This window comes from Caloenas nicobarica, chromosome Z (genome assembly GCF_036013445.1).
Source record: "Caloenas nicobarica isolate bCalNic1 chromosome Z, bCalNic1.hap1, whole genome shotgun sequence".
Lineage (NCBI taxonomy): Eukaryota > Metazoa > Chordata > Aves > Columbiformes > Columbidae > Caloenas > Caloenas nicobarica.
In genome coordinates, this window is record NC_088284.1 from 21,167,392 (window position 1) to 21,181,393 (window position 14,002).

General features: G+C 34.0%; 1 protein-coding gene across 5 annotated transcripts in view; it reads right to left on the reverse strand.

Moving 5' to 3' along the window:
• Positions 1-14,002, reverse strand: part of CPLANE1 (ciliogenesis and planar polarity effector complex subunit 1) — a 53,559-nt gene that overhangs the window by 17,363 nt on the left and 22,194 nt on the right. For 4 of the 5 annotated variants that reach the window (XM_065655462.1, XM_065655460.1, XM_065655464.1 and 1 more), the window contains 13 exons: positions 13,360-13,669; positions 11,914-12,847; positions 11,531-11,694; positions 10,415-10,551; positions 9,769-9,851; positions 8,528-8,607; positions 7,127-7,195; positions 5,472-5,664; positions 4,600-4,857; positions 3,668-4,417; positions 2,668-2,834; positions 1,285-1,393; positions 449-503 (listed from right to left, as the gene is read on the reverse strand). In XM_065655462.1, the coding sequence (XP_065511534.1) occupies positions 449-503; positions 1,285-1,393; positions 2,668-2,834; positions 3,668-4,417; positions 4,600-4,857; positions 5,472-5,664; positions 7,127-7,195; positions 8,528-8,607; positions 9,769-9,851; positions 10,415-10,551; positions 11,531-11,694; positions 11,914-12,847; positions 13,360-13,669 (3,309 nt within the window). The remainder of the gene's footprint in view (positions 1-448; positions 504-1,284; positions 1,394-2,667; positions 2,835-3,667; positions 4,418-4,599; positions 4,858-5,471; positions 5,665-7,126; positions 7,196-8,527; positions 8,608-9,768; positions 9,852-10,414; positions 10,552-11,530; positions 11,695-11,913; positions 12,848-13,359; positions 13,670-14,002) is intronic. The other variant, XM_065655461.1, reaches the window with a different exon arrangement.

The window sequence follows — 14,002 nt, forward strand, 5'->3', positions numbered from 1 at the left end:
TGATGAACCACATGAACAGAAATCCCTGTGAACCATACTTAATGAATTCACTCAACATACCATTATTTTGTGAAGTCTATTGTTTATAAACATACATACAAGATTATTTTTAAAATTTTTAAATTTTTAAAATTCCACAGTTTCCTGGATAATTATTCTGAACTTACAGATAACTGATACGAGATCTTAAATTTGCCTGTATCTCTCTCCACGCCAATCCCCTAAAAACTAACCACACCAAAAAAGACAGTATCTGTTGCACGTCATGAAAGGTTTTCCTAATTTTCTGAGGAAAGATCCCATAAGCCAATATGCTATATCGCACACAGATGACATAATGTGAGTTTTTAAGATCTCGGTTACTATAGAGTTTTCCTTTGAAATCTAACAACCTTCTGGTTCTTGATTTATTTTAAGAACTCTAAGCATTAAAAAGACTTGTACTTGCCTATTGAAATGAAAACACCATCTTGACGGTAAGATGCAGATTTTGCCTGTTGATCCTAATATAAGGAGAAAAAGAATTATCTGAAAAAAATAGTTCCAATGCCAATTAAAGGCTTTCTTGATGCTGTTAACTTTCCAATATACCTCATTTGAGCAATGATTTACAACAAGCAACTAAATCATAGTAACATCCTTTTCTTACTCCCTTTTTAATTCTTCTAATCCAATGCAATTTAGTGGAATTATTGACTATGTAACATTCTTTCCCACATGTACTCTGGTAGTGTTCTAGCTTGAAATCTGGTACTTTAAAGGATAACCCCCAAATACGTTAAAAGATACCAAAAAGGCCTAGGCAAAAAAAAGTAGAAGTGGATAAATCAAACCCGAGCTTGACGACGACTTTCTCTTCTCAGTTTATTGACTGAGACAGAACTGAGACCTCATACTCCTCCCATCCTCACTCTTATATTGTCATTTTCTAGCCTCATGTGAAAAGAGTAACGCCTAGGTCATTTGTCCTAGCATTACTGCTAGGCTAAACATAATTTTTCTTTTTAAGCCACTAGCATTTGTGTATATATTTAAATGTATACACAGACAAATATCCTATCAAAATAGACAACTTCATGTCCCAAGAAAAACGAAAGCAATCTTGGACTACTTCATAAAAAGAAATCTCTTGTTTACAGGAAATGTAAGTGTATGAATGAAAGACAAACTCTTTCTAGGCTAAAGCCTGGAAGAGATTTACATGGTTGTTTTGGTTTACAGTTTTCTGCTTCTTTCTTTCCTGTTGGAAATGGAAATGGCAAAGAAAAAAGCATTTTTCCATACCTCAGTCCCCGATTCAACAATCATCACTGTATCATCTGGGCAGAAGGACACACTTGGTTTCTTCTTTTCCTCTGTCTCTTCCATTTGTTTCTTGTCACGCCTCTTTTGTCTGTCAACATATTAATTATAAATTTAAAAAAGAACTGCACAGAAATAATAAAAATACCTACAGTTGTTTTCTAAGAACTACTACTGTTAAGAAATATACACTGAAATAAAGGTGGAAAAGACAAAAACAACTGTTGCATACAGATCAGTTCAAAGCATTACTTTTGCCTACTATAAATTTACATAAAATTATTGTAGGAAGTCATAAAAATACTCAACAATCACATCAAGATCTTTTAATTGTCTAATACACTACTTATATCAAATATCACAAACTGCATAATATACCATATTTTGTGTAAAATAAAATAATCATTACTCTACAAAATGTGGATAAGGAATAAGAAATACTCCAGCACGAAACAAGGCCCTATCACAATTGAAACTTTCTAATAACCTATTTTACTAAAAAAGTTGCAAATTTTCTTTCATTTCTGATACTCAGATAACAATTGTAGCCTCAGCATTTCAGCTGATTATATCAAAACAGGTATTCTAAACTCTAGCTGCAGTTACTTACATATCAATAGTTTTTTCACCTTAAGAGTGAAATACTCATCTTACAGTCTGAGTTTCCAACCATCAGAGTTAGAAATGCATCATAATCAGAAGCAAGTGTTCTGTTCTAGATGCAACAGCGCCACTAACTCATCTATGGAAAACACAGATCTGTTGAACATCAGGGATCTACTGACATTATATGAGAACCAAGCAATATGTAAGCAGCTTAAACAAACTCTTTTAACTGCTTATGCAATCAATTAACAAAGAATAAGACAAATTTCAAAAGTAATGAATTTCACAGGAATTTTGCTAATCACTCTCTGGATTCAGAAACAGAGTCTGTATCCTGAATTACATTGAAAAAGCATAACCCTTTCCTTCTTGAAGATTACTACTAACAGTGACAATATGCAGTGCAGACAGTAGCCTATTAAGATTCACTGTGCAAGCAGCAAAGCACTTCATAAAAAGTATATGGCAAATAACCAGATGACAAGACTCTAAAACACAGCCATCAGCATGAAAAACATTTACTCTTGAAACTTCTTCCTATCAGCCTGGTAAGAGCAACAACCTCTTCATGCCCTAATGTTATACTGCCCCTGCTGTGCCTTTACTAATATTTGCTATTTTATTCTCCTCCAAGAAAATCACATCCAATCCCACTTTATTTGAAGCTGCTGTAAAAACTCCCACTGATTTAAATGCTAAAAGGTATAGGTTACCAGTAAGTCTTTCAAAATGAAGACCCACTTTAAAAGTTTGGCTTGCCTTTTTCTATTATTCTGCACATCTCTAAGTTCAAATGGTTCAACATCAGTTTTCAGTAACTGGATAGGCTGAGTTTGGTCTTGTCCAAAGGAAGTACTGGGCACAGTATGATGCTGATGGCGCTGCTCAAATGCAATGAGATCTTGAAGTGGAATGAGTTTTGGTGCCTGAAAGTGTTCAGAAAGAGAAAAAAAAAAAAAAAGAAAAAATGATACAGGAAACAGAGAGGGGAGACCTCAGTCAGATTGGATGAAAAAAGCAGGTCCAGTTTGGATCTCTTATAGCAATTTGTAGAGAAAGTGAAAATATAATGTTAACGGCATCAGACCAGAACCTCAGCTAATGTGTAGATGTGCAAACCATTTTACAAATGTAAACTAAAATATATTAATTTTCTCCACGGAATATATTTCACTAATATTTGCATTTCTAATGTATGTAGTCAAGGGTGAAGGTAGGAATCATGCAATGTAGACAAGAACTGAAGAAGCACCTTTCAAGGAAAAACACTTCCATCCTTTTCAACTGGAATGTGCAATATTTTTCAAAACATCGAGTTCTCAACATTCAGAAGATAAGGTTTTCTTACCAAGCCTTTTAGCATTCCATTTCTGCCCTTACAAAAGAGGATTTCTTACTGCATTTTTTGCATTTCTGTATATAATTCTATTTAAATTTCTGTAAAAACAGAATATTTTTTACCTTATCAATATTATCCAGTATTTTAGATAGTAAACTCCTTATGTTCATTACGAATGGGCTGAATGATCATGAATTGTGGAATATGGAATCAATCTAAGGTCATTAAAAACATTTCTGAGCTTGCAGCCTGTGTCATATTTACATGCCAATAACAAGGTACCTTAGCTCCAGATCCCTTCTGGTAGCTGTGCTCAGCAACTCCAGATTCCATAGTCTAGAAACATTAAGCTGTTTTTGATGAATAAGAAACCATAAAAAGCCCTACCGCTTAGAAAAATATACTATTAAAATCCAATACCTTCTTTTTTTGAGGTAAATTAGCATGGAGTAGTGATATTCCTGTGTGCTGTAGTGCTGCTCTGCAGTCAGTCTCCTTTGTTGCAGGTTTAACAGGTATTAAAGTAGCAGTGATCGGCTGCCTTACAACCGGTGGAAGTTTAGTTACTGGATCAAGTTGCAAGTGCAACAGTGGAATACCAGACAGGTTCTGAGTGATCAGTGCTTTGTCCATATTCACATTTGCAGGGACCTGCTGCAGAGGTGAAACTTCTTGCTGTCCTTCATACTGATCTAGATTCAGGTGTTTGGGAGGTCCCTTATGCACTGTTTCTGCCCATCTTTTGTCCTCCTCATGAATTTGCCTTGGGATCTCAGGATCATATTTGCTCATGTTCAAATCTTCTTTTGACTTACTCTTTCTTGGTGTGTATGATGACTGATGGTTCCATAAGGAACCCGATGAACTCCAAGCTACTCGTGGTACTGGCGGTGGTCTAGCAAAAGCTGATGACATTTCTATTGGCTGTAAAAACGCTGGTTTGAAATGATAACTTGATTCAAGCTTAAGTAAAGGAAATCCATTTGAGTAATTCAGTTTTTTTTCAATAGGGATAAGCTTCGGTGTTTTCTGGATGTCTGAGGAAGGAGCTAGGAGATGAAGTGGTTTAGTAGGTGCTGAAGAATGCAAATCTTGAGACAGTGGCATAAATCCTGTTTCTTTGCTGTGGCTGTCTAATAGGCTTAAAGAAACATTCACATCCAGATGATTCTAAATCAGATAAGCAAACAAAACAGCATTTAGAAGCAGCCATGCACTAAATATGCACAAAAATGGTATAAATCTTTTTTGTCTACAGCAATCACTACAAAAACACTTCCCTAATATAAAAGGACAGATAACATGTCAGATATACAGAACAGACTTCATAAACGGCACTTTGATATACCCACTTTTATATGGCCATTGTCGCTTTCATCTCTTAAACTAGTCCTTGGTTGAAAATCAGGACTCTTTTGACCAGGTTTCCCTTTATCTTCTTGAGTGGGCAGTTGTGTTTTCAGAGAGCCGTTGCCTTTGGCAGTGTGTGTAGGCTGGCATCCTTCCAGGTGATCAGATTGATGCTGTTGCAAAATTTGTTGCACATTTGGCAGGTTGACAAAGGATGACTGCACTATTTGCATTAAGCTCATGAAGTTGATCTGCTGTAGCTGGATATGTACACACGAAGTTAACACTCTCAACAACTTTAACAGGAATCTTAACAAAAGTTCTGTGTCTAGGCTATGTTATAACTGTTTGTTATCATGTCAATATGTGAATATAGGTGACAAAATAAAAAACATCATAAAGTTTCAGTAATGATTCATTTGTAGGATTATTTATTGTACTGGACTTCCTTTTAAGATGCATTAAATACCTGCCACAGACAGGCTGTGCTAAAGCAAGACAATTTTCTTTACTTTTTTTGTGAAGTTTAAGTAAATCTAAAGTCACATAAAATTGTCTCAATGTACTAACAAAAATTAAATCATAGTATAGCTGCAAAGTAATTACAGCTTCAGAATTTTCCCTAATCTACACTACTAGAGCACTCTGAGTTATGTGAACTAAAACATATTCACAGTTTTAATATTATATTACTTTTCTAGGGTCAAAAGTAAGAGTTAAGTCTAAAATAAGTTTTCACAGTAGTTTATGTGTAACTGGAAATCTCTTTCAAAAACAATCACACACAGAATACCTTTAAAACACTAATCATCTCAATTGTTCTAAATAACAGTTTGCACTGTGAACACTGTTTTCAATAATGAGATGCTCTCACCTGAACTAACTTAAACATTTCATCTTGGAGTATCTGCCTGACAGTTTCTGATGTGTTTAGCTTCTCTTCTGCAGGGACATCTTCCTGGGCTTCTTGCTTCTTTGCACAAGTGGAGGTGTTGGATGCAACACTTGACATAGTTGACACAACAGTCTGAGAAGGCTGACCATCATTTAGAGAAATCTCTGTATTACTTAAGAAGGAAAGAAACAAAACATTCATAGTTCAGAACACCTGTATGAGATTGTCTTAAATCAGTCCAGAAAATTTTCAAGATATCTTCATTTTTCTAAAGCATAATTAACGTGTAGGAACAATTTAATAATTAACACTGCACAATCTTCATTGGAGAGTATGGATGACTATTTTGCCAAACGCTTCCTAATATACTGAATTAAAAACAGTAGTAAAATGTATGTCTTATCTGATTTTTTAGTCACAAGGGTATCTGAAATGTTGTCTTCACTAGACATACAGACAGAAAACAGTGCTTTGACAGAAAGAGGGCCTGATTTGTCATAAAACCAAACAGCTGATCGAAAATGGAGGACGATGTTATTAGCTGAAATAAGAGAGCGCGCGCATATTTACTTTTATTTAAATAATCAAATGTGTCTTTATATATTTGGAATTAAAAATCAACAACAAAATTTCAGATCATAAACTATTAAAATAAGACGTATCAGATGATATTGCATTTTCTCACGGAGTTAATTAGATCTTTTAGTAGGTAACGAATGAAGGACGGTTAGGATTTACATTAAGTTAAGAAGGAACGGAAGGACTTTACCTACATCAACAGGAACTGACCCCAAATGCATTTCTCTAAGAAAAATGCTGGCATTGCTAATGGTACAGGCAACTTTTGGAGGATTTTTCACAGCTAAACAGGATGGCCTCCAAGCATGTGAAGAAATAGAAGTATAAAGCAATGGTTGCTTAACTTTGAAAAGGTTTTGTGTATATAATAGGTGTGAAGTGGCACAGGAAATCTTTTGAAAGGCATTAGGAATGTGTAAGCAGGGCCCAAAACCCTATAAGTTTGAGAAAATTTTTTTTTTCCAAAAGCTCACATGAAAAACTAAAGAAGGAAATTAGATCAGAGACACATGAAAACGGAATCCAAAGGGATGCAAGGTTCAGACGTTCCTCTAAACCGAATGTGTTTAAACTGAATCTCTTTTCCCAATTCCAACATTCTCTTTGTTTACAGAAATATTATGTATATATTTATGCGTATCCAGCAGTTGCTGTAGGACATATACATTTTAACAATTTTATAAAAATATGAACATTCATTTATAATGTTATTGTTTAGGTATTCATGTAACAATATACCTTCCACAGTAATATTATATAATTATAATGATTCTGTCTGGAACCAGAAACCAGAAGTCTCATTTCTCTTGAATACTGGTAGCTCTGAATTAACAAGTTTGACTCACGTATTCTGGACAATATACAAGAGTATATGATTCTCAACCATCACAGTAAAAAAAGGCTTCAGAAAAGGCTACTTAGTACTACGTTTTGCAGGTACAACATACTATACCAAATATTTTGTAATCAAATATACAGATCATGTTACTTCAGACTGAAAATTTAATAGGGATAATCTATTTTTTATTATATAAAACAATATAGGTTTATCTTACCTGGGAACTCCTGCATCTTGTTCTAAAGAGAATGAGTGAGAAATGCTGCTAGTAACAACCTCAGTCATGCTATAAAGGAAGAAAAAAATATTATTCTAAATACTACAATAATTTGTTATGCTGTTTATTTTCATTTCATATACATTTACATACATATATGTGTGTGTGTATAACCTCTTGAAAAAGTATTTTAATTGGTATAAGATAAATACCTGAGAGCCACCTGATCAGAGCTATACTGATCTGCATTGCTTCAATTACTGCGTTACACTGCAACCTGAGCTGGCAAATATTGACATTTGTGCTTTGTCTCCCTAGCAATCAGTAACTGAATCAAACAAAAGCACTGAAAAGGTTCTGGGTATTCAACACAAACAGCAGGCAAAAAATAGGTTGATCTGCATTGACAAAAGAAGAGAAAATCCAATTTAAGCAATACGGTTCACGTCATTACAATCTGCATTCCAAAAAAAGAAAAGCCAGTATCATAAGAAATCATTGAGGTGCATGTCATGTGCAGTTATTTTTGTTTCTTTCAAATCAAAATATATCAGTTTAAAATAGAAGATTCTAGGCCTTTCTAAAACTATGCCACTTAAAAGTTTTTCGCAAACATTATATAGACACAGGAATATTTATATGCCATCACAATTATTCAGATTTCCTAAATATGAAGACATTCAGGGACTGTATATCAGAGGAAGAGAGTTTCTTCCCTTGAAAAACTTCAAAGAAATCAAACTGAGCAATAACTTATTCTAACAGATGACAAGACAATCAGGTTGATGGACTGTTTCTATAATTTTACATACACTGTGTTATAAATGTACAGATATTGTACAACACAATATTTTTTAAAAGTTCATAATGAAGTAAATTTTTAAAGTTGTGTAAAATACCTCCTGCTCTCTTTCATGGGCTAACATGTTTATTGCCATATCAATTTTTATCTCACCTTCTGCTTCCTAGACACTAACCTCTCTTTCTTCTACATTGTGTAACAAATTAACTGTTACAATTTCCTAGAATAATATATATCTACCTGTATATTATTGAGGTTACACTCAAATTTCAGGTCTGGAGAAGGAATTGTGCATCTGAAAGCTTTTCCAGCTATTCTCTATCCTTTTCCCAGCTGAAAAAATACACCTTCCCACAAACCATACCTCTTTTATTTGATCATTACTAAAATAACCACTCATCCACTCAGAACGTTCTATATGTGAAATGCCTGTATGTGTGTAATAGAAGATGATTGAAATTTTGTTTCAAACTATGTGTTTATTGATATAAACAACATCAAGAACCCACTGAGATTCCACTGGATACCATAACTGACAAAACTAACTGAGATTTTTAAGCAAAATTAAAAGATAAATTAAAACAACAAAAATCTCTCACGCATTCTGTTTGGCCTTTCCTTCCTTTTTTTTTCCTGCCTTTTGATCTTCCTGAGGACTATCTACATCTGAAACGGAGACCTGTTGGAATACAAAAAGATGCATCTGAATTTCTAAATTTTTATATCCCACTTCTGCTCCAATAAAGTCTTATTTTATTAGCCTAAGGTAAACATACTTTAGATTAATCAGCCACTTGAAAAAATCTGACTGAAAAATAATCAAAATTACCTACATATCAGAGGATAGCTACAGATCAGAAATGAGATATCCTATTGTATCTTTCTTTTTAAGCCATTATTATGAGTTTTATTTTCAAATTCATATCCATGTAGTATCCTGCTAACCTCGCACACCCTAGGTAAAGATGAAAATATGGAAACAACCTTACTATACACAAACTAACTTCAAACTAAGAAATTGAAACAAATGCAGGATTTTACACATGCCACAGATTCACTATGGTAAAATGCATTGTAGAATTGAAGACTGCAATACGTCTATTGTTTCTAACCTCATTAACAGCACTGAAAATCTAGAGTACTACTGGCATTCCAATTCACATTTCAGCATAATAGCTCTTAGCCAATTTCAAAGACAGGAGACTTAAAATCAAAGATGATGCACGAAAAAACAAGGTTTGTTTACAGATCCAGACTGAGTTTGCAGACAGGAGCAAAATAAATATCTTTATATATTTAATTAAAAAACAAGCAAATATGCAAACAAGTAGTAGAGTCTTTACCTAATCACCCTATGACAACTTCAGAGACAGCACACATTTTTAAAGAAACAACTTTCTAGTATAACAAAATACACTTCAAAATCTGGTTGATTAACCAGAAGACCATCTGAGGGTTTTTTTCCTTATTTTCTTTTTAAATTTACATGTGCTTGTATATATGTGTGCATACATAATGTTATATATATATATATATATATGTATATATAGTTATACTTTATATAGATTTAATGTAATTTGTACCTATGTATAATTATATATATTATATATAGGCATACATGTTTTGTTTTACAAACAATGAATCAGTTCACACAAGTGCTCACAGCAGATCTCACTTTACTGTTTAATTACTTACGACTTTTATTATTGACTTAGGCAGAGAAAAAAATTCACCAATCCTAAATGCTTTAAGCCCTCAATTTCTTATGTTGAGGAATTTGGGCTATTTTAAATAGGGTACTCATAATAATGTAATGCTTTCATGCGAGATGGTAACTTGCCTTTCCTCTTTGATGTTCTACAGGTTTGATCTTGACAGAGCTACCGGAGCTCTTTGGAGTTTCATATGGTTCCTCAAAGAACTCTACAAAATAAACACAATTACTCTAAATCTGAAAACTACATGACATACAGCACTGTTATGTAATTTCTGTCAGCTGATCGCATTAGTCCACTTTTTCCCTAGCGAGAAGAAAGAGTCTGAGACATGTCTCAGCAAGTTAAAAATTTGTTGTATGACTACTGATGATGCATGCAGTTGAAAAAAAAAAGGCAGCTTTTTATGGTAGGAATACGATAAACTTAATCTATGCATGCTCAGCTCTTACAATTTCCAAATAATATTTTACGCAGTTGCATGAATATTTTTGGAATGAAAGTAAATGAGAGAATGAAATGTATTAATATACATTGTTCTACCTCCATAGCAAAAAAGTTATGTAAGCGAAAAACTGAGCAGAAAGTCTTGAGAAAGCAATCATACAAAATTTAGTTATGATATAAAACAGATACAATAATAATTTCAATAGAATAACAAAAACTTATTTCCATTTTTTTAATTAAACAAACGTCCATATAATCTTATTCAGGGGAAACTACTGTTTTATATGTCAGACCATAGTAAAATGATATACCAAAGAAACAAACCTTCTCTTTCTGATGTTACATCTAACTCCTCCTGAACAAATGGTCCCACTTCATTAAGATCTTCAGTCCCATGAGGTACAGAATAATTCCCATTATTAATTTCCTTCTTATCAAAATATCCTGACTTTGTAGACAATCTGGTAATTTGAATTACAAAACATAATTATCAATAGAACTAGTGTAAGTATCTGACTTCCAGTATGCTGTTCTTCTCAGATTGCAGGCTAGTGCATAACTTAAAATAAACATTGCTGTGAAGCAATCAACTTTCACATTAATTTTCTCTCTAAATTTCACTTAAACCAGGATTATAATCATTTTTGGTATAGCTGTGATATTTTGGTGACATTAATGGTAGTCTTTCAGAGGGGCTGTTTCCAGTAAAATGCAACCAACATGTAATATCTACCAAAAATGGAAGGCAGAAACTGCACCAGGACTTCAAAATCATGTGGCTAAGATTATGTTTATCTCTCTCACAGAAACTTCCTTTATTAAAAGAAAAAAAAACTGTCAGAGAAGATACACAATAATGTCTCAGAATACTGATGCCAAATATCTTTGTTTATTGCAGCGGACAAAGAGAAATGTCACAAAGGACTTCAGGTTAAGGAAGCTCCACCCTCAGAACTGTGTAAGATATTAACAAGTAAAATACTTACTGCCTTTTCCATCAGTTTTTCTGATAAGCACACAGATGAACATAGCTTGATTACAGATCCAGGGAAAAATAAACTAAGGCTGTGAACTCTCACCTCAACACAAAGAAAATTACACTAAAGAGAATGCAAGTTATCCGAATACTTTGAGAAAACCATGATACTGACTATATCAGAAATCTAGATTACATTTCTACATCTCTAAGTTTATAAACAACCATATACCACTCACTTCATATGCAACAGCTACACTGTCTTCTACTTAGACGTATGTCTGATAATGAAGACTATTTAATCTGCTTCATGAGGCTGTAAACAATAGGCATGATTTTGACTTTGCACTCAACATAAAACACGTATATAACATGTAGTAACTGCAGAACTCTTCATACTGACATGCTGCTTAGCTAAGGAATTAAGCCCAACTAGAGTTCTTAGGTTAAAATAAAAAAATTACCCAGAACCAGTTTCACAAAGATCATCATAGGCTTGTACACTCTGGACGTCAAGAGGAGGACTGGCCAGTATGGAAGAGTCTTCATCCATACGACTTTCTTTCTCTGTCCTAGACTGGGCTTCTGATAGAGATGCAAATTCTTTCAGGTATTGATTATCCGTACTCTATTAATAATAATTATAACGAAAATTCGGTAGTTAGAAAAAAAGATAACTGATACCTGAAGAAAAAAAAAAATCCTAGTGACCTTTAAAAGGAAGTCTACTAATCAATACTCTAGGTTTTACCGAAAACAAAACTATGAGGCAAAACATGTATGATTTTCTTTACTGGCATAACTAACTCATGCATTTCATTGGCACTTACCCCATCCTCTTTCTTACCTTAAATTTTATGCTCTTTACTTGAGATCCATCTCTGTATAACTGTTCTAACAGCCACAAAGAAGTAAGGACAGCAGCTGCTGATGTTTTCACGTGTATCATTGGGAGAATCTCTCCTAAGGAATCTTGTTCATTGTAACCACAGAGCAGTCTTTTATCAGACCATCTGATCATCCACTCAAGCAATTTTGCAATATTGCTCAACTTACCCATCAATTCTATAGTTAGTTCTTCTCCTGGTACAATATCACCTCTATCAACCACTTTGTAAATGTACTTAGAAGTTGCCTGAGTCTGCGGGCTAGAGGAAGTATGGTTAAGAAATGTCTGGCTTGCTGATGCAACAGTGACTCCTTGATTGTCACTCTGAGCTCTGTAAATTGACTTGTGTTTTAAACCAAATAATCCTACCTTAAGTCCTTTCATTAAGTTACGCACAGAAGGTTCTGTCGTGTGTACAACAGACTGTACAATGGTTGGATTTTCCAAAATATCTCTGTTTTCACGATAGACAGACACTGTTTCAGGATCACAATGTGCCAGGGTGACAGTATAGCAAGACCCTGGTCTAAACACACTTTGGCTTCTAGTTTTGCTTTGTCGACGTTTTAGTGTTGTGTGAACGTCAAAAAAGAGAGAGTTTAATTCATGCTCTCGAAGAAGTCCAGAAAAGCTAGTAAGAAATGGAATTCCAAGCTCACTGTGCTTTATCAGGTCTCTCTCAAGAACATAACTCAAAAAGAGTTCTAAAAAATTAATGTATTCATCATCATCACGTTCAAATTCCCACGCACCAACTACAGGCAAATTACATTGATTATGCAAGTCTCTTTCATATACTTTGTCTTTATGTTTAGTTGTCCAGTTAAGAGCCTTTTTCTTGCCTGTGGTATTTTTGCTACTTATTTCTCCTTGTCTCTGATGTTCATTATCCCTGTTAGAAAACAAACATAAGCACTGTTAGCACTAAAATCCATTTTGAGAAGAATCACATGAGAAAACAAGTAAATGCAACATTAATTCCTTTCTTCCTCTATTGTTAATAACAGGAAACAAAGAAACCTAAATTTACATTAATACAATGCTAAGGTGACAAATTAATACAACCCAAAATTCATAGTTTTTGCATAGACAGCAGCTCAGCAGTATCATATACGAATATGGTCATAGCTGATAACAATTCACACTTTAGTAACACACAATATCAACAGAACATCAGCAGTTGTAAGAACTGGTAAGTTTGTAATTCTTCATTTGATAAATTACGGAAAGTGACAATTACCCTGTTGGGTGGCAAGATTACTTGAACAATAAGAGCCAACATTTAGGTCTTTGTTTGTGTCGGGTTTTTTGTGTTTGTTTGTATTTTGTTGTTGTTGGGTTTTTTTGGTTGTTGCTTTTTAAAAAAAAAAAATAGAAAGCTTTCTACTGCCATGTTTTGCCTACCTTTGGAGTGAAGGTGATTGAGCTCTCATTTCTTCAGTAATCAAAGCATCAGAAAGTGTATCCGCTGTGTCAGCACCACTATATACCTGGGAATTCCCAAGATCAGTAAGTGTGCTTTTGCTTAGACTAGTGCCTAATGAGAATCTGTCATAACCGTGTTCCTCATCATCTGCTCCTCCCTCTTCTGCTGGCTCCCAAATATTAATTTCTATTGGGCCTATGTTCCTTATTACATATCTCAGGGTCTTCATTCTCACTTTTTCAGTAGCCTGTATAACAATAGACATAATTCCTTCACTTTCAGGACCTACTGAAAAAAAGAAAACCAAGAGATTTTAAGTGCAAACTTCCCAGCTTTCAGTGATTCTCTCAAATTGAGACACAAATGAACTTTGAATCATGATAAATTATAGCTATTTAGAAATACAGACACAAACTGTGGTAAAGTGAAGAAACACCAGCAGCTTGGAAGTCATCATATTCTGTTATTGGTACAGACATATCAGAAAGAAAATATGGAATATGACACAAAACTCTCTCAAAGTTGTCTAACAATAATTGTTTTACACAGCATATGAAAGAATGTATTGTCATAAGCTAATTGATAAATATGGTAAAAATGAAAGTTTAATATGTTCTGAAG